This window comes from Kogia breviceps, chromosome X (genome assembly GCF_026419965.1).
Source record: "Kogia breviceps isolate mKogBre1 chromosome X, mKogBre1 haplotype 1, whole genome shotgun sequence".
Taxonomy (NCBI): Eukaryota; Metazoa; Chordata; class Mammalia; order Artiodactyla; family Physeteridae; genus Kogia; species Kogia breviceps.
The window spans coordinates 48,124,566-48,146,589 of record NC_081330.1 but is presented as its reverse complement, the minus strand read 5'-3'; the positions used below and the strand labels follow the sequence as shown (position 1 = coordinate 48,146,589).

Genomic DNA, 22,024 nt, shown 5'->3' with positions numbered 1-22,024 from the left:
ACCCAAGACTCTTAACTGTAATTCTTAATATTGTGATGCCTATGCTGCTAGCCCTGGTTTTAACTTCTCTGTGTTACAGTTAAATCTGCCTTCCATTAGTCTAGATAACTTGATATGAGGGGTAACATGAATATATATTGTACATACTTACACACTTGCCTTGTGGACTAGTTAATGCCTAGTTACTGCACTCCCCTACGCAAACACATGATCTTTTTCATATGGAAGAGATTCCAATTTTTGGAAGTTTTATGTTAGGGGAAGGACTGAGAAAAAGGAATTAAAAGCCAGACCCAGTCAAAAAGTGTGTGTGTGTGTGGAGAGAGAGAGAATGAGAGTGGAAGAGAGAGATTGAGAGACAAAATAAGAGAGAGAGAATGAAGGAGTGAGAAAGCTTCAGCAATGGTTTTCAGAATTGGATGGTCAGAGAGAAATAAGATTGAGTTAAATACTTCTCACATGTTAATTGACAAACTTGTAAAGAGCTTTTAAAAATGCAAAGTATGAGTTGCCATATTATGCTCCTTATCTTCTGCCAATAATAATTATTTAAAAAGCCAACAATATATATTTGTATAGAGAACTATAGTGAGGGGTATAATTTGTTTCCAGTAGGGGACTCATGTATGGCTTTGTTTATGACTCATTAAATACAGACTCCTTTCAAGGAAACAAAAACAATGAATACATCTGTATTTTCTTTCATTTTTAAAATGTTATCTTCTTACGTTGATGTGAAAAACACAGTCAACTTAATACTGTGCCATAAAGATACTCATTGAAGTCATTGTGACTAAACAATAATGGATATAGTTAACTGTTCTGTTGGGTAGTATGGCTGGCAGAGATGAATAATTCTCTAGTTTATAAGAAAGCTTTTTTTTTGGTTCTTGATGAGTCTCCCATATATCAGGAGTGGCAATAAATAATTTCAGCACTGGAGCAGACCAAAAAAATGATGATTTATGGGACTAGCTGTAGGTCTTGCTAGGTTCACCACAAAGACTGTTTCCATAGAGGATTTAAATGAACCCAGCTGGCTTAGTATTCTGTGAATTGCTGTAGTCATTTTCTGAGTTTAATCTTATGACTGATTTTGTAATTCTCACAGTGGGGGAAAGTTGACAACATGAACAGCATTTAGTGAATATAATTAGGAAGCTTGAAGACAAATGCCTTTTTACTCTATAAAAGCTTTGTTCAAAGGGAATTTCGACCCTGTATGAGACTGTTGTTCAAAAAAATGTGGCTACTGTGACTGAATGTGAGTGATTATCTTACAAACTGATTTTCCTGTCCAATGAAACCATACTAATGAAGGCATGGCAGAACTTTAAGAAGGAGGGCTGATAACCATGGAAGGGGGTTTATAAGCAGTTAATATTCAAATAAAACTCTGAACATCCAATTATCCCTATGATAATTTTAGAGAATCTAAGAAGTATTTATATACATATAAATACATTTTAGCTAGTATTGGGGCAGCAAGTTGGCCACATTTATTGATAATTTTCTGTGAAGCCCTGTGCTAGATGCTTTGCAGGGATAAAGAGAAATAAAACATATGTCTCTAGTCCTTGAGGGCCTGATGAGCTAGTTGCCAAATACAGAACATTGTAATACCAAAACAAGAGACACGGAGGAAAATAGGGAGAAATGAGGTGGAGAGCAGGGGGGAGATGGCTTTTATATAATAGCACACATGAAAAATAATCTATGTTGCTATAAGTACTGGTTAACTAACTACAAAATAACAAAGTACTCTGTTATTTATATGATAGCCCATACTATAAAGCTGCCCCTCTTCTTTAGAAAGAAAAAGCACAATACCAGCCTTATTTACAACATGTGCTTTACTTCTCTCCCACAAGCCAAAGCTTAGATTTTGCTTTTCCTGACTTCTGTCATGGGGACGAGCACACAGACTTGCCATTCATTTTTTTTCATCTTTTATTTTTTTTTAAATCTGCATTCTCAGAATACTCTCTTGCCTTTTATGGTACAGTAAGAGTATCTTTAAGACTGCTTTTCGTAAGTTTCTACCTGCTTTCTATAATTAGGTCTTATTATTTTTGAAATTTTGGACAAAATTAATCAGTACCTGTTCAAAAACATTAATATAATGGTACCACTGTATGACTGTTATGTGTCTGTACCCTTCCTTATTCGCTAATTGGACAAAAAAAATAATCAAGTAATATTTCTTTTAACAAGAGAATGTCCTGAGATTTTTCAGATAAATAAGAATGAAGAAAGTCACTGTTTAATGCTCTGTGTGAGGAATCACTCTTTGGAATCCAAGCAACTTAGTATGAGGAAATATAAACTATTCAGAAGTTGACTATTTAGAAAAAGGAACTGAATCTTAAAATACAAGCAAATAACTAGATACTTATTTTTTCCAATTTTTATTGAAATATAGTTGATTTACAATGTTGTATTAGTTTCAGGTGTACAGAAGAGTGATTCAGTTATACATATATGTTTATATATTCTTTTTCAGATTCTTTTCCCATATATATTATTACAGAGTATTGAGTATAGTTTGCTGTGCTATACAGCACCAGCCCTAAACTTTTTGGCACCAGGGACCGGTTTCGTGGAAGACAACTTTTCCACGGAGCGGAGGCGGGGTGACAGGGATGGTTCAGGAAGTAATGCAAGCGACAGGGAGCCCTGAGGAGTGGCAGATGAAGCTTTGCTTGCTGGCCGGCCCACTGCTCATCTCCTGCTGTGTGGCCCGGTTCCTAACAGGCCAAAGATCGGTACCAGTTTGTGGCCCGAGGGTGGCGGACCCCTGCTATATAGTAGGTCCTTGTCAGTTGTCTATTTTATATATAGTGGTGTGTATATGTTAATCCCAAACTCCTTATTAGATACTTATATCAAAACAGAATATTTTACTTTGGAAACTTGTGCTGAAGGAAGTTGAAAAGCATTGTAAGCTATTCAAATATTTGGGGAGAGATGCTGATGTACGATTCCAAGGATTTTTCATCAGCCACAGCCTGGTTCATTCAAATCGTTTTATGTTTACAAGTTTCAGCTTTCATGAAATATACGAGAAATATAGAGAAAGGCCTGGGTACTTGAAAATTTCTGAAAGCATCTCCATAGGACTTTGTTTGTTGTGTTAATTATTTCAGAAGTAAAATATGTTCACAATCCAGAGAGATTTGAACTTAACCTGTAATTTTTTAAAGTAACTTAACTAAAATATAATTGACATACAATCATATTGACTCATTTTTAAGTATATAGTCTGATGAAATTTGTTATTTGTATATACTGCAATCAAGGCACGAAACAGTTCTATCAACCTGTAGTTTCTTCATGCCCCTTTGCAGTCAATCCCCACTCCCAGCTCCAGGCAACCTCTTATTTGCTTTTGGTCACTATAGTTTTACCTTTTTCTAGAATTTCATGTGAATGAGATCATCCAATAATGTAGTCTTTTGTGTTACTTTGGTGTGGCTTTCACTCAGCATAATATTGTGGCATATATCAGTAGTTCATTTTTATTACTGAATAATATTCCACTGTATGCACATACCACTATTTTATTCATCAGTTGATGGACATTTGGGTTGTTTCTACTTTGTGTCTATTACAAATAATGTTGCTCTTAGTATTCATGTACAAGACATAAATATATTTTATCTTGGGTAAATACCTAGGACTGGGAGTGCTGTGTCTTATGGAAAGTAAGGTTTAATTTTAAAAGATACTGTTTTCCAGCCTCCACTCCGTGGAAAAGTTGTCTTCCACGAAACCGGTCCCTGGTGCCAAAAAGTTTAGGGCTGGTGCTGTATAGCACAGCGAACTATACTCAATACTCTGTAATAATATATATGGGAAAAGAACCTGAAAAAGAATATATAAACATATATGTATAACTGAATCACTCTTCTGTACACCTGAAACTAATACAACATTGTAAATGCCTGTACCATTTTGTATTCACACCTACAATTAAACCACAATGAGATATCATTTCATACCTGTGAGATGGGCAAAATTTTTAAAATTCTGATAATATCAAGTATGACTAAGAATATGTGTCAAGGGCAACTATTGGTGAGAATGTAACTTGGTACCTCTATTTTGGAACACAATTTGGGAAGATTTACAAATGCTGAAGATACAATAACCAGAAATGCAACTCCTAGTATATTCTCTAGATAAGGGCTTACATAAGGACTCTGGAGACACGTACAAGAATAATCACTCTGTAGACATGTAAAGAAATAATCACTATCAATAGAGTAAAAAGACAACCCACAGAATGGGAGAAAGTATTTGTAAATCATATATCTGATAAAGGATTAATATCCAAAATACATAAAGAACTCCTACGACTGAACAATAACAACAAAACACAAGCAACCTAATTCAAAAATGAGCAAAAGATTTTAATAGACATTTTTCTAAAGAAGATGGACAATGAGCACATGAAAATATGCTCAACATCACTAATCATTAGGGAAATGTGAATCAAAACCACAATGAGAGGGCTTCCCTGGTGGCGCAGTGGTTGGGAGTCCTCCTGCTGATGCAGGGGACGTGAGTTCATGTCCCGGTTCTGGGGGATCCCACGTACCGCGGAGCGGCTGGGCCCATGGGCCATGGCCGCTGAGCCTGTGCATCCGGAGCCTGTGCTCCTCAACGGGAGAGGCCACAGCAGTGAGAGGCCTGCATACCGCAAAAGAAAAAGAAAAAAACCACAATGAGATACCACGTCATATCCATTAGGATGGCTACTATCTAAAAAAAACAGAAAACAAAAGTGTTAGAGAGGAAATGGAGAAATTGGAACCCTTGTGGATTGGCTTGTGTGGATGTTAAATGGTCCAGCCCCTGTGGAAAATAGTATGGTAGTTACTCAAAAAACTAAACATGGAATTACTGTATGATGCAGCATTCCACTTCTGGATGTACACATAAAAGAATTGAAAGCAGAGACTTGAACACATATTTGTATACCAGTATTCATGGCAGCATTATATTCACAATAGCCAAAGGTGTGAGCAACCTAAGTGTCCACTGACAGACGAATGGATAAGCAAAATGTGGTATATACATACAAAGGGATATTATTCAGCCTTTAAAAAGAAGGAAATTCTGGTATATCCTACAGCATGGATGAACCTTGAAGACATTATGCTAAGTGCAATAAACCAGACACATTAAGACAAATATTGATAATTCCACTTAATTGAGGTACCTAGAATAGACAAATTAATAGAGACAGAAAGTAGAGTAGTGGTTGCTAGTGGGTAGAGAGGGAAGGGGGGATGGGGAATTACTGTTTAATGAGTACAGAATTTCAGATGGGAAAAAATTCTGGAGATGGACAGTGGTGATGGCTGCACAACAGTGTTGAATGTACTTAACACCACTTTACTGTATACTTAAAAATGCTTAAAATGGTAAATTTTACTTTATGTGTATTTTACTATAATAAAAGAATGTTCATGGCACCATTATCTATAAGAATATCAGTAATAATGACTCCCCCACCCCACCCCCAAAAAAAAGGAAACTAGATAATGGAAATGGTCAACACGGGACTGTAACTAAAATTAATTATTTTCATGTGGTGGAATAATATACAGTCATGAAAACGAATGGACATAGCTAATTATGTAACTCACCCCTAAATAGCTGCTCCTCAGATTCTAATTATACTTTAGCAATATTACATATCTTGGGCCTTAAAGGTTGTTCTTAAATAACTAAAACCACTAGTATTGCACCTCCAAATGTCATTTATTTACACTGTATATAGATAGCAAGATCAATTCTATACACCCATTTGGTGGTGGTGATAATCTTTAAAGCTATGTACAGAAAAAAAAACCCAAAACTCTTCCACCCACTCTCAAACCTCATGCATATAAAACAGTTTCGTTAAGTAAAATCCTCATGACAATAAAAGTCGCAAGTTTTAGTTAAATGCTTAAACCATTTCTGAGAGAAACCACTGAAGACCTTAGGGATGTTCATGCTTGTAAACTATTTCTATACCAATTTAGAATAACTTGATTTTGTTAAAACCATTCTCAGAAGAACTTCTATTTGGTAAGCTTCCTATAGGCAGGTTGATTAACTAAGAGCAGTTGAAAGTGCCAGACCAGTTTTTCTTTTTAAAGTATAGACATTATTCATTAATTCTCTCTGGCCTTTCCTCAAATAAGGACAAAATGGTTGTTGATTTGCCACTGGTGCTGGCTACTTCAGGCTAATGCATATGCAGGGTATTCTCCTTGAATGCATAAGTAGGGCTAGAAGGGGAAATGGTGAGAGGTGGAGCAGGAAGAACAGGAAAGCAAAATTAGTCTTCTCTGGGAAACTCACATCACCACTGTCCTGCTGGGCCTGGAGGTGGCAATTGAGATGAATCCTTATGCCATTTTAATGTTGTCATGGTTTCAAGTTTAAGCTCTCTTTTCAAAGATTGCTGCCATAAATTCAGCTAACAAGTGTAAAAGTCTTATATTGCTTGATTTTTACACAGTTGATATCATCTGTTCCCTTTTTGTAAGAAATACCACTTAATACCCAAATCAAGAGCATAAAAAAGGGACAGTCAGGCCTACATAAAGAATTAAGACATCTTTCTACTGTAGATTACATTTGGCTGAATTAGCATCAGACCTGGTCATATAGTACCCAGAAAAGCATTTTGGGTGAGAGTTAGAAATAAAAGCAGGAAAGCATGTATGACACCTATCTGGTCTCCGCTACAAAGCTAATGTCCTTATGGTAATTGCAATCCTTAAAAATACATTATCATTCTCAATGTTATTACAGCGTGTGGTGGTGTTGAAGAAAGCAATAATTTGTAAACAACCCTTGGCAGAGAGTACAGAACTTAATTTTGTTTAAATAAAGGAGACAAACATTAGAATTCATATGCTGTACCAAGACTGGCATGCAGTAGTAGTTGTTTTGGTATATGCACTGGAGCATTCCTGATTGCTTAAATATTAACTGTTCCTTGAATATACAAATATAATAGGGAAAAAAGGATCCATGATTAGGGAAAATTTTTGCTAAAAGAACTGAAGTTGAATGATCTGATCGTATTGATAATCTAGGTGGGTTTATTCCAATGATTCAACCAGATTCCTTCACTGCATTTCACTATCTCCTTTCCTTCTAAGGACAATTCGATGTAAATGTGGATCATGTGGCATTGCTATCTGTCAAAACCCTTTTCTTGACACAGAGGGATTAGGCAATTCTGGGTTTTCCTGAGTAAAGGACCTGTTGATAAGTTTGCTGAATTTCATGTGGCCATTTGTATAAACACAAGGGGAAAAAGGAGGGGATGTGTCTAGAAAGGCCTTCCTTCTGATACAGTCTAAAGACATGGACTTTTACTCACATTGAAGTTTTTTCTATTTTTATTGAAGTATAGTTGCTGTATAATATTATGTAAGTTACAGGTATACAATATAGTGAGTCACAATTTAAAAAAAATTTTGATGGTTATACTCCATTATACTTATTATAAAATATTGGCTATATTCCCCGTGTTATACAATATATCCTTGTAGCTTATTTGATACATAACAATTTGTACCTCTTAATCCCCTACTCCTATCTTGCCCCTCCTCCCCCTTCCCTTTCCCCACTGATAACCACTAGTTTATTCTCTAAATCTGAGTCCACTTCTTTTTTGTTATATTCACTACTTTGTTGTATATTTTAGATTATATCACATTGAAGTTTTAATACTCTTAGACCTGCTTAAACATGTCCTGAAAATTTTCCTTAAGTAATGTCCATTCTGCCTTACCACGGCATTTCTTACAATCTTTACATGAAAATCAGTTTCATCTCTGATAAATATTCATTCTACAGCAATTCATGCAAGAAAACCTGGTGTTTATCCTGCACATTCTTGCTTCTTCTGGAAGAGAATATTCTCTGGCAGCTGGCTGAATATTTGCTTGTTTAGTCATTCTGAGAATTCTCTGGGCCACTCTGCAAGTTGGGTGTAAGATTTCTTTAGCTGAGGGCATAGGATCCACAACTTTGTTCCTACATAATGTGTGGTAACGCAGGAACACATTCTCACTCTTGGCCTTCCACCGCAAATGCTGTTGCCGACATTGGAGATGCAGCATCAGAATGTGCCTGTGTCATAGACAGGGATGATGCTTCCCCCCTTTTGCCCTCTTTCTCTTTACATTCACCCGCTGTTGTCTGATCTCTGTAGGTTCATACGAAGAAACTCTGTTTCACATATGGGTCACGGTGTTTGTCTACTTAGAGCCAGTACACATTAGCCCGGAAATTAGGACTGGTGAAATACATTTGCAAGGCAAGACTTTTTAGGGAAAGCATTGAAACCTGATGTCTGCAACTGACATTTATTATTCTGATTCAAAAATTCTTGAGTAAATATTTAAACACTAATTCAGATTTGCCAGTAAGAAGTGAGTTTGCAGCTTGAGTTAGAGTTGGAAGGCGTAAACAATCTCCTGGGTTATCTAGTCCATCACTCTGATAATACAGAGTAGACAAGACACACTGCAACATCATGTGAGTGTATTTTCAATACAGTTTTAGGTGAAGGATGAGGGACAGTTTAAAAGACTTATGGGGCTTCCCTGGTGGTGCAGTGGTTGAGAATCCGCCTGCCGATGCAGGGGACATGGGTTCGTGCCCAAGTCCGGGAAGATCCCACATGCCGCGGAGCGGCTGGGCCCGTGAGCCATGGCCGCTGAGCCTGTGCGTCTGGAGCCTGTGCTCTGCAACGGGAGAGGCCACAACAGTGAGAGGCCCGCGTACCACAAAAAAAATAAAGAAATAAAAGACTTATGAACAATGTATTTAGAATCTTCACAGCATGGGACATACTGTTTGGGTCATCTACTCTTAGATAAGTAGATGGTAAATTATGATACAAATCAGTCTCATTTTTAATGTGAATTAAGAACATTCAGAGTGATTCTGTCCTTCAGATGCCACAGATTGCTAGTCTGTTCCTCTCTAGTTTTGAATTGACACTAAGCTTTGAAACCATATCGGCACTTCAACTTTTTATATGTGAAAATAATTATGAGAGGACCCAAGCAAGCTGTGGACAATTGCCAAGCATCTTCTTGCCTGGAAATTTCCTTCAAAGAAGTCTAGTGGTTCTCAAACTTTAGCATGCCTCAGAATCACCTGGAGGTGCTATCAGAATTTTTTGGCCAGTATATTAAATCACATATTGATGGACTCCGCCCTCAGAGTTTCTAATTTGGTCAATTTGGTGTGTGGCCCCCAAATTTGCATTTCTGTCAAGTTCACAGGTGATGCTGATACTGCTGGTTCAGGGACCACGGTTTGAGAACCAGTGAAATAGTCAATGTCCATCCATTTTCCTTTCTCATGATTTTTAATTCTTATTTCTTCCATTGCCTGATCCCCACAGGCCTAATTATGCTGAACATATTCGGTACAAATAATTATAATAACCTTCCTTACTAGCCTCACCATTTTCCAGCTGCCAGCTCTGCTGCCCCCTTTATTATCTAGTTATTTGTTATCCATAATCAATATTTTGAATAAATTACCTTACATGTTACCTCCTCTTTCTGACTGACCATTGTTTTTAAGTCTGCACCCCTGGCACTGTATTGAAACTGTGCTTGAAGGTCACCGAAGATTTCTCTAGTCATCAAGGCAGTCCTCATTATCTTTGGCCTCTCTGTAGCATTAATTCATTCAACAAGCATTTACTGAACAAAATTGATGTATTCCTCTTTCTTAAGGAGTTCACAATTTGGTAGGTGAGACTCCTTGCATAAAGAAAATTATATATTGTGGAATAAACCCTGTAACTAGAGTATATATATAAGGCACTATGGGAAAACAAAAACAGAATTTATTAACTCTGTTCAGGAAAGTTAAGAGAGGATCATTAGCACCACTTTCCCTGAATGACCTGGCCGCCCCAACTCCCATCACCTTCATCATCCATGACACTTAATTCAGTCCACTATGCATTAGACACCCAGTGTACATAAGTTAACCATGTTGTGTTCTGGCACCAGCTCTTATTATCTGTTTACCTAGGTCAGGTTACTTAAGCACTCTAAACCTGGTTCCTTACCTATAAAATGGGCTTGTTAATAACTAAGTAACTGAATTCTTTTGAGGATTTTTTTTTAAAGGTGACCCATATAAAACACTTAACAAAGTGTCTGGCTCATAAGCACATGATAGATGGGTTAAAAATATTCGTTCTCCTCTGCCTTAAAGGAGGTACAGGCTACTACCACCTGATGAAGGAAGAAGGCATTTAAGGTCAGGAAGACCATAAGAAAATGGGTGGAAAACCTTCATCCATCCGTACATTCAGTAAATATGTATTACGTGCCTGTTATGTGCCAGCCATTGTTCTAGTTGCTGAGTGTATGAAAGTGAACAAAGCAGACAAAAGAAAAAAATGCCCTGTACTTGTGTAGCTGACATTGTAGCAGACAGAGACAGACAATAAATAAATAAATAGCGTACATAGTGTATTTGTGATAATTGCCATGGAGAAAAATGAAAGAGGGAAAGAGGTAAGAGGTGTTTTGAGAGTGGACTGCAATTTTAGATAGAGTAGCTAGGAAAAACCATAATGAGAAAGTGACTTTTGAGTATAGATCTTGAAAGATGGGAAGGAACTAGGCGTGCAAGTGAGTAAAAGTGAAACCTTCCAGGTGGAGAAAAAGCACACACACAGACTCTGAGTAAGACACATGCCTGGTGAATTCAAGGAGCAGCAGAATAAAGGCCAGCATGGTTGAAGGGGGCTGCTGAGGGATAATAGCTAGAGATAAGATCTCAGTGGTAATGGGGGACCAGACCACAGAGGGACTTTTCGGTTATGGTAATGACTTACTCTGTGTGAAGATGGGAAGCTAAAGTAGCCTCTCATCACTTCTAATCTGGATGATGATCATGGTCATGATAATATATTATCTTATTCAATTCTACAAGTGTTATCTAATGCCCATTTTATGGATGAGAAAGCTGAGACATAGATTGTTTAGATCACTCGCCCAAGGTCACACAACTAGTGAATGGTAGAGTCAAGGCTCAAACCCAGTTCTGTCTGAATCCAAAGTCTGTGCTCAATAACTGTTCTGATTAGAAATGTGAACTTTATTATATGAGTTGTAGAGAACCATTGGATTTTTTGAAGGAAGAGAGTGACATGATCATATGGATGTTTAAGAAGCGTTATTAGGTGAAATCATATAGGATAAAATGAAGCAGAGAGGATGGAATGGCCATGACCACCTTCTCATAGATTAGCTCCACATAGCTACCTACCACTTATGTTTAAAAAATGAACTGCCACCTCCTTCCCAAAGCCAGCTTACTCTAGAGTTATCGCTTTCCTTATCATTGACACAATACAACCATTCTTTTAATCACCAGAACTAAAAACTTTTAGAGTCTTTGATTTTTCCCTTTCCCTCATCCCAAGTATTTCTTTTCAGTGACTTAATCCTGTTTGTCTTCACAATGTGTCTTGAATTTGTCCTTTCTCTGCCTTTGTTTACATGTACCATAGTTATCATTTTAACTCTATCAGTCCTTGACATTTACCACCAAATTACTCTCCTACGTCATCTCCTTTCTGTATAATTTTGTGTTGTCTCCTAAATTCTGGGTTCCCTGAGGCTTTGAAAGTACCATGCATTGTTTATCTCTGATCCCTAGTGTCCAGCCCACAATGGATCATCAAATGTACTTCTACATTCATAATGGCTTTGCTCCTGTCTCCCCTTATAAACGTATAGTGCTCCATTTCCCAAGGGGCACGTTGTAACTTTTTTCTGGCATTCACTCTCACATAACTCTCAATAAATATGGTGTCCTGGAAGAGTCTGGGCTTTGGGGTCAGTCTCTCTGTATATATATATGTATGTATATGTATATGTATGTACACACACACACTTAACAAGAGTAGAGTTGAATTTAGAAGTATTGCTCTATAGCCCACACAAGTGGAGAGAAATCTTCATTCAGAAAACATTGATTGCCTCCCTAGTATGTCCTAGCATGCTCCTAGGTACCATGGATAATAAAAACTAGTAAAACAGGGTCTCTTCCCTTGAAAGAGCTCATACTGACTGGAAGAAACTACTGTGTTGAAATGTTTATAGTGAAGGAATATGGCAAAGGAAGGCATCAATTACTCCTTAGAGGAGTCTTCAGAAAGGAGGGGGTAAGTTGAGTAGTCTTGAAATTTGAGTAGGTATTCACTTGGCAGATAGAAAAAAAGAGGAGGGTCTAGAGAGAGAGAGCAAGATGTACAAAAGCACATACCACTTGCATGGTATGTTCAAGCAGTTGTAATCAGACTGAAGTGAAGGGTAGGCACCAGGAAGCAGCAGGGGACACATTAGAAAGGTAGGCAAGGGCCAGCTCTAAAAGGGCCTTAAATGTAAAACCAAGAAGTCTGTGTGCTTTTCTAGTAGCTAAAGGGAGACTTTGCAATGGAAACTTTGAATGGGTTCTAATCATCCTAACAAAATTAAACATTTGAAAACTAACATCTGTGTGGTGAGGTTAAATGAACTGAAATTGTTTGGTTTAAGATAACACCTAAGAAGGGAGCTTTCACTCTCTGAGAGGTGGTTATACAGAGGATAGCAACCAGTTATTTTCAGTTTCCACTGACGACAGAGCAAGAAGAAATAGGCTTAAGATCTCAGTAGAAGGGAAAATTACCTATAGAAGGGGTCCTTCGCAGAAAGATCGTGTGACTGACGTAGATGATAAAAATGTTGTTTGCTCAGGCTCTCTGGCTGTGTGCTAGCTTCTGTGTGTTCAAACCGCCTGATTTCAAAAACAGGGCAGAGACTGCAGGTTTTCAGGCTTGAATGAGAGTATTCAAAATTAAAAAATCTTTTACAAGGCAATTAGTTATTCAGATATTTTGCTATCTGCCTAACTGAAGTTTTGGAAATGTATCTGAACACATCGCATATAAATATTATCTTTCATAATATAGCACTCCTGTTTATTAGAAAAAAAGAAATGATCAGAAATTGCTAGAGAAATAGATGTTAATTTGTTAAAGGTATTTTGTATTCATGTACCATTTCAGAAAGTTATTAAAGATTAGGTAGATACAGTTAGTATAAATTCAGTTATTAATCTTTATGTGTAACATTTATTGGTCAGAGGATTATAATTAAAATCGCTATATGGTTTATTAACTGATGGCACTTTATCAGTGAATATAGTGAATTACTCTTTTTTTGTTATCATTCGTTGATAGCTCACCTTGTTAAGATATTATAAAATGTTAGTTTTTTCAAATAATTCCAATTTCTGGAACTACTGTTTGTGTTTTTATTGTTTGAAAGTATATACAAGACAGAAGATTATAGGGTGACCATTTCGTTCATCCTTTTCATGTTATAAAGAGAAGTCCTATATCTATCTCATACCCCTGCCTAACTGTTGCTGGTGAGAGGGAAAGCACAGTCTAGGATGCAAAACAGCACTTGGCCCCTGGCTGGAGTGAACCTTGAAATGCTTACGGAATAGCTACCAGTGAGACTCTGGCAATCTGGACAAGTATTATTGGAATATTTGATGTTAATGTAAAAATAACATAATTTTGAGTTAACCCGATATCAAAGGGAAGACAATTTTATTTCTTAATAAACTAACCCAAACACTTTGGAAGTGATTTTGAACATACTCAGATTAGATTACCTTTGTACTAACCCAAGAGATGTCTATATCCAGCTAGTACACTTGGAAGGGAAAATTATTGCATAAATGCCATTAGCCATTAGGAGTGATGAAGGTGAATGTTCTTAATTGCCTTCTGTACTTGACATCGAACCACACAATAGGTCCTGAGAGAGATGATGGCTAATGTGTGGATCGTGTAGATGTGGTAAAAGAGACTGAAGACATGATAATACAAAGTAAATAAACTTTAATAAGTAAAAATGCTTTGCCTTTATATTTTAATATTATATATTCATTTGTTTTTGACCACGCCACACAGCTTGCAGAACCTTAGTTCCCCGACCAGGGATCAAACCCGGGCCCACAGCAGTGAAAGTGCCAAGTCCTAACCACTGGGCTGCCAGGGAATTCCCTTTATATATATATTAAATATATATAATATACATATATTCATTTTTAAATGATTGGTCTAAGTGTCATGCACATAAAGAAAAATTTAAAAGACCACATATTCCCTGACAGTTTGAAACCTTAAGATGGACTCCTGGTGTAAGTTTATGTAAAAAATAAATATTGCAATACAAATTTAGCAGTTTGTCTACCATACCAAGATATTTCTCAACTTGACAGGATAGACACTTGCCGATCTTTGTCCCTGCTTTGAAGGGAATGTTACAATTCTAAAAAAGTACATGCATACTCTGTCTACCACTCTTTCTGATTTTGACAAAGATATTTAATAGTAAAAAAAAAAAAAAAGATATTTAATAGTTAATGATATAAATGTTATGCATTGTTTATCTTTTAAAAATGTAACCATTGACTCTACTAAATTTTTTAACAGGAATTAAATTTATGGCCCTCCTTCTGGATAAATATTTATCAAATACAGTTTCTGAAAATTAAGCACTTATAAGCATGCATGTCAAAAAGAAAATTTTTAAATCACCCAGAAGATTGCCATATGAGCACAGTGCCATTTTTCTATTTTTGTGTTTTCCTTTCTTGTATTCGCCATGTACATTTAAAAAAAAATTATGATACACTTGTACAATTTAGTGTCCTAAAAAATTGGGTGGGTTTTTGTTGTTGGTGTGTGTGTGTGTGTGTGTATGTGTACGTGTAAATAATTTGTTTCCGTAGAATTCAGAAAATATAGATCAATTGCCTTTCCTTTAGGAAGATATGCCTTCAGTTTCCCTAAGCTCCTAATGTTTTTAGGATTTTAGGATTTAGCAATTCAATTAATTTGTAAGAAAAAAAGAAAATGTTTATTTCCTTATTACTTGGAATATTCAGCATACTCTGAAGGGGATGCACTTTGTGAACATATAACACTGCAATCTCGGGTAAAGACCTCTCTTTAGGAAAGTGAACCTCCCATTGATTCTTCTACAGCTGCAAGCCTTACTTAAGACAAGTTGCCCTTGAGGTTTTTGTTGCTTTTTGTTCTTATAGCTTGTTCTTGAATTGTGTCATTTCAACCTTGTAGTACTTAAAAGTGTTTGGTGGATCAGCAAAATAATGCAAAATTTTAAATATTTTACCTACATGGGATAAATAGTAATCCCAGAAATTCTAAAAGAAATCATTGTGGCCACTTCATTTATCAGCATCATGCTTCCTGTGGCTGTTTGTTTTGAGCCTGAAGACTAACATTTCTTTTAAGTTGTTCATATCATTGGAATGTAACAGTTATTAGAAAGCTGCAGCACAAAAAGTATGGGACTGATTGATTAAATATGATTTTTTTTCCTTAGACACTAAAACAATAAGGATTAAATGACTCTGTAATTACCTAAATATCCTCCACAGCCTTTTCATAAACCTATTTGCAAAGAATATTCATTTATTCTAAACAGTAATCCTTAAAGCTGAAAACCCCAAATCAGTATGAACATCAGTGGACAAACCTGTCATCTAAAGATTATAGAATTAAAACATCCAATAGAATGAGAAAAGTTGATACTTTATACCATATTTATCCTTTGTTTTGAAGTAAATCCTTGATTTCATTTGCAGCTTAGTCTAGTATGAGAGTTATATTAAACACTTAGATTCTCATCATAGATTTTTTTAGTCCTATACTTTAAAGACTTTTATCATTCTAACCGCAGCATCCCTTTTCCAGTGTCTCTGAAAAGAAGATACAATGTGTAGGCAGACAAATAAAATTTGACATATTATCATGATTGTGTCATCAGATTCTGTTTATAAATCAGCATAAAAAGCCTTCAGTTATTCTTTTTTGATGGCCCATGCAAGTAAACGAGGGTAAAATGTGCTTGCTCTTTTACATTAATTTGCATCAACAATGGCCAGAAATAAATATAACCTCACAGACGAATCCAGCTTTCAAGAATATATTTCTGTGATAAAGCAAAGAACAGAATGCTGATAACATAAACACACATTCACTTGGACTATTATTATCAATACTTAAGTGAATGTTCTTTTCTCATGAAAAGAATAATTCATTTTGCCATAATAATCTAGACATTTTAAGAAATATGGATTAATATTTAATTTTTTACTTTTTTCGGTCATCTTTCTGTCTTTTAAAATGCGGAGTTCATTTTAAAATCCAGAGCATTGTCACTAGACCCCAGTAGGAACTACCCCAGATATTAAAAAAAAATTTTAATTAGTTACAATGAATTGAGTTCATTTATTCATTTATTTCTCTTGTTTAAGAAAAAGTCTCTCGGGCTTCCCTGGTGGCACCAGTGGTTAGGAATCTGCCTGCCAATGCAGGGGACACGGGTTCGACCCCTGGTCCGGGAGGATCCCACATGCCCATGGAGCAACTGGGCCTGTGCGCCACAACTACTGAGCCTGCGCTCTGGAGCCCATGGTCCACGGCTGCTGAGGCCCGTGCACCCAGAGCCCGTGCTCCCCAACGGGAGAGGCCACTGTAATGAGGGGCCCACACACTGCAGGGAAGAGTAACCCCTGCTCGCCAGAACTAGAGAAAGCCCGCGCGCAGCAACAAAGAGACCCAACTCAGCCAAAAATAAATAAATAAGTAATAACAACTTTTAAAAAAGAAAAAGTCTCTCTATATATATTATTTAAAAATACTAAAAATATTGTCGTTATTCCATTCCAGATCCGAGATACTAAATCAGCAGATCAAAAGACAACCCTATTGCATTTTATTGCTGAAATTTGTGAGGAAAAATACCGGGATATCCTGAAATTTCCTGAAGAACTGGAACATGTAGAAAGTGCAAGCAAAGGTAATTGATTTATAACTGCTTTGAGACTACATCTTGTCTAAGTAAATATTTTAAACGGTAGGATTAAATAATCTATAAGCATTATTCGTAATTTTTATTTGGTTACTGATAAAAGAAAAGCAGGAAGATAGTTTCCATTAGCTTATATTTGACAGCATAGTGTGTTTTAATGACCTGCTTTTGATCGACTTTATTTTTTAGTGCTTCTAGGTTATTGAAGCTTTCATATCTCTGATCAAATCGTATATTTGTTCATTTCATAAATACTTAAGTGTATATTATTTGCAAAGGAACCATACTCTGGGGCTGTTGGTGATATCAAAATGATCGTGAGATAGTTCTTGCTTGAATGTGTTTAAAATCTAGAAGGGAAGAAAAAAACATACACAAATACTTTATAAAACCAAGATGAATATGAGAAGTGCTACAGGAAAAGATAATGGACTGTGGTTTAGATGAGAGAGAAAGAACCTTTGAATGGATAGATAAGAGGAGGCCAACAGGGTGAAGCACGAGAATAGGAGTTTTACTGACATGGAAAAGGGGTATGCTGTCCAGAGAGCAGACAATATGAGAAGGCACAGTGGCGGAATGTTAGGATGGTGAAAGAGTCATTGACTATCAGGCTGAAGCAGTAAGGTAGCCATTTCAGAGACTTCAGTGTCATGCTAAGCAGTCTGATCTTGATGAGGTAGGTGGCAGGTTATCATTGAAGGACTCGAATGGGCAGAACCTGGCACCAGTGAAGAAGAGGAGAGGAGGAACAAAAATGTCTCCAAGACTGTAATTCGAACAGATTAGCTTTGTTGGTTAGTAAGTATTGTCTACTTTTAGAAGAAGTTGAAAAGTGAAAGAAAGGAGGAAGGGTCAAGGAAACATTTTTTGAAAGTGAGGTGATGTATGTGGAGAAGTACATTTTTCCTCTTGGATAAGAAGAGTAGGCCATAAATCTTAGATTTGAAACTGCACTATAGTAATTCTGCTTCTTTATAACTCTGAGGACCTTCAGTAAGGACTCAAAAGCATATACGTTTCCCGAGTTTATTACAAACCATATAAACCTGTTTAGTGTCCGTTGAAGGAGAAAAAAGGTGTGTCTATAAAACCCAGAAAGTCGTTTGTGTAATATTGTTCAGTGGTCATCTCTGCCGTTCTGGTATTGTTGATCACATTCTCAACATATTTCTTGAATTCAATGAAGTTAATGAAATTTCTTTAATTCCTTTAAGTTAATGAATACTACATGTGTTGCTGTTGTCTTGTTGAAAGAGAACAGTCATAAGGGTACCTATAGTTCCTCTAGTCTCAGCCAAGTATGTATTATACTCAGTTCTATTTGTTTCCTACGTCTGGGCTTTGGTAAATTCTTTCATATTTTTCTTTTACGATATCACCAACTTCTTTCTTCCTATCCATTTCAAGAGCAAAACCTCTCTGTTGTATTTTGCTTATTTCTGCTTTCGTGTAGTCTTCCTGCCATTGTATTCAAAAGACTAGCCAGAAATCCTCTTCCTATCTTTCTGTTTGGGCTGCAGCAATCCCCATTCTCAAGTTATTTTGACTAGTTCTTTTTCTTTCCCTATGAAATTCAGACTCAGAGTTTGCAACTCAACAAGTTCTTAAGCACATTCTGCCTGCTTGCATCCCCCTTTCATTTCCTTCTAGTTCTCATATGTCCAGAAATATTTTCCCTTGAGCCGCTTTTATTCCTTTCTAATAATCCTGTCTCTGTGTATGATTTCATGCTGCATCATATGCCTGGAAATCTCACCTGCCCTGTACTCTAAGACAACTGACTATTATTTGTCAAACCACTGTTCAGAATCCATTTCCTTATTTTTTTTAAATGTTTTGCTACTGAAGCCTTAGAACAAAATACTTGTGAATTTAGTTTGCAGGAAAAAACAGAATGTGGTGTGAAAGGTCAAGCCACTTAACTTCTTATTTATAGTTAAATACTTTTCCTTGGTGTCTAAGTCTAACTTGTCTTTTTTGCTTAATACAGATTTCAGTCCTGTTTGAATCACATTCTGTACTGTACATTCTGTACTGTGTATATAGCAAGCATATCTATATTCACAACCAACCAGCAAAAATAAAAATAGATCAATACTATATATTAATTCATTTTCCATGATTTTGGACTATCTCCTTGTGAAATGATTGCCTACAAAAAGAAAAAAAGTACCTGTCTTTTGAAACTGGAGTGATATAGATAAGATGAAACTAGTTCAGTTAATAATTGAGTTATATAATTCATATTTCAATAATAATTGTATGATTACTAATATCTTCTTTTGTTTTTATTCTTATACCTTTGAAAATTCTCTCTTTATTTTTTATTTTTTTTAAGTATAGTTGATTAACAATATTGTGTTAGTTTCAGGTGTACAGCAAAGTGATTCTGTTATATATACCTATATCTTTTTTTCAGATTCTTTTCCATTATAGGTTATTACAAGCTATTGAATATAGTTCCCTGTGCTATATAGTAAATCCTTGTTGCCTATCTATTGTATATATAATAGTGTGATCTATTAATCCCATACTCCTAATGGATTCCTCCCCTCTTCTGTGTTTTTTGATTATTAAAACCCAAGTACCTATTTTGATAGAATAAGGATCTTTTCTGTCTGTTATAGCAAATAAATGTATTTCAGCTCAGTATTAAAGTTATAGGCCTCAAATTAACTGACAAAGAAAAAGAAATTACCTTGAAGTGAAAAGAAAACTGAAAGTAAGAGATATGTGGGATTCATGAAAAAATGTATTTTATAAATTGCCTTCATTCCTTGTTAAGCTAACCTAAAATTGTGTGCATCTTGGACGATTCAAAGCTGTGGTATAAACTTAGCATATTTTCCTAGAGCTCAGTAACTCAAAGATATTGGGAGAAAACACATCATTTTACATTTACACAGATATATATTATGGAGTGGAATGCAAAATTCACATGAATTTTTAAAATAAAACAGATGACTTCAAAGAAATTTCACACTTGCCGCAGATCCCTTGGGGAGCGTGTTCAATATTCTCTTCCATTAGGGGCTCTTGGGTGGGAAACGTTTATGAAGCATTGCCTAAAGAATTGGAGAGTGGTTTGGTTTTGCTTTGGTTTCACTTATTTATTTATCTATTTAGTTATTATTGCAGGGAGTGGGGGAGGCAAGCCGCCCTTATGAAGTTCAGAATCAAACAGTACAATGGAATTTTATTACCAGTGGAATTCATAAAATAATATTTCTCTGGCCATTTTCTTCCAGGTTAAATTATAAATCTGCAGGTCCTCTTATTCCTGTTTGACATACCAGTGAGTCTTTAGAGAGAAAAAAAGTGGTTGCTATAGAGAATCTAATGCCTTTAAAATATTGAAAATATATTTGATAAACCACCAATACCTTTTCCCCAATGAATAATTTTAAAGATTATATATGTATATATAATTATATATAATAGATATATAGATCTGTATTGTATAAAGCATTGCTGGTTTACTAGACCTAGTTTGCAAATCCTTCATTGTTTTTCCCCACCCTGTGGATATCACTTTAACTTTTGGCTTTGAGGATTTTTACAGTTTGATGTAAAACCTCTAGTGTTTTATAGGTCAGCTCCAGGGATTAAAGCAAAAGGGTTAGTAAAGTTTAATTAAAACTATTCCATTCAACAGGAGAAAATTATATTAATGTATTTGAAGGTACTGTTAATCCTAAGGTTTTGCATACCTCCGAAATGGGTTTCACTTCAGTTAAATTACTGCCATCCTACAAAATAAAAGTTGGTTAAGTTTTCTATAAGCAGTGTTAATTTCTTATGATTTAAATCAACTATTATAAATTTTAATGACCAACCATACCTTTTGATAATCTGCCATCTTTCCATGCTATATTAGTAACTCTGATTAGCTATTTACCGACTCTGACTTCTTCACAGGATTAATCATGATAAAAGTTTAGATTAGAGGAAATATTGTAGGGAAAAATCTATGAGATAAAGGAAAAGAAAAAAAGTAAAATTATAGCAGAGTTTAAAAAAAGTTGGGGGAATGCAAAAAAAACAAAACAACATTTTCTGAAACTCCAGAGCTGACAGAAGCTTTAGAGATCATCTCGTCCCTGCTAAAAGAGACCCAAGATGGCATTTAGACCAAATTCATTATTTTACAGTTGAAGAAACTGAGGCCCAGAATGACGAAGGAATTGCCCACAATCACACAGTCAAAGAAGGTTTGCAGACCTTTGTCTGTTGTTTTATTACGTACATTTCAGCTCCACTTTTCCTTCCTTTGTGGTCTAAAATATACAACAGAGATTCATGCTCACATATTGGAAAACAGAAAATCAACGCTGACCAAATAAAAGATTTACTGGAGTATGAATGCCACTTCCTCTATATAGTACTCCAGTCTCTCTATCCCCATTTTGACAGAAATACCCTTTCCTTTCTCTGAGTCACAGCAGTACTTTAGCTTTATTAGTAATACAGCACCTGCCACATTTGCATTTTTTATTTCATTGTATGCTTCTCTCTGTACCTCCTAGTTGAGTACCTCAGTGTCAAGGAATATGCCCCATTTGTCCCAACAGACTCAGTGCTAGCCCAGCATCTTGGAGAGAAGTAAATGCTCAATAAATGTTTACTACATTGAATCATTGCATATCCTTTTAGTACAGCAGGCGTATTTCAAAATAAGGCATTATGGGAGGTTGACAAGTTGAGAATAGCAACCTGAAAATTACTGTTTACTCTAAATACAAGAGGAGAAACAAGATAAGTTAGAATAAAGAAGACACCATGACTTAAAAGTATTTCCTGGTCCATGTTTTACTTCTTTCATGGAGAAAGTTAAAATTGGAAATAATCGAGCTCTTAATGGAGAATATCTAAACTTATGGAGACTACCAAACCATAAAGGTTTATGGTGAACAGTAAGGATTAAAAGTCTCATAGGAACTAATGGCAGCCAACTGTCTTAACGTAATATCTAACTGCTGAAACATCTTTTATTCTAATGTCTGAACAAAAAAAATTACTTTTATACTGTCTACTGTTTTATTGAAAAATCTTTTGAGTTACGG

General features: G+C 35.9%; 1 protein-coding gene across 4 annotated transcripts in view; it reads left to right on the top strand.

Annotated features, from left to right (window-relative positions):
- The window catches only part of DIAPH2 (diaphanous related formin 2), an 886,560-nt gene that overhangs the window by 458,677 nt on the left and 405,859 nt on the right, over window positions 1–22,024 (top strand). For all 4 annotated transcript variants that reach the window (XM_067024271.1, XM_067024270.1, XM_067024269.1 and 1 more), the window contains one exon: window positions 16,817–16,946. In XM_067024271.1, the coding sequence (XP_066880372.1) occupies window positions 16,817–16,946 (130 nt within the window). The remainder of the gene's footprint in view (window positions 1–16,816; window positions 16,947–22,024) is intronic.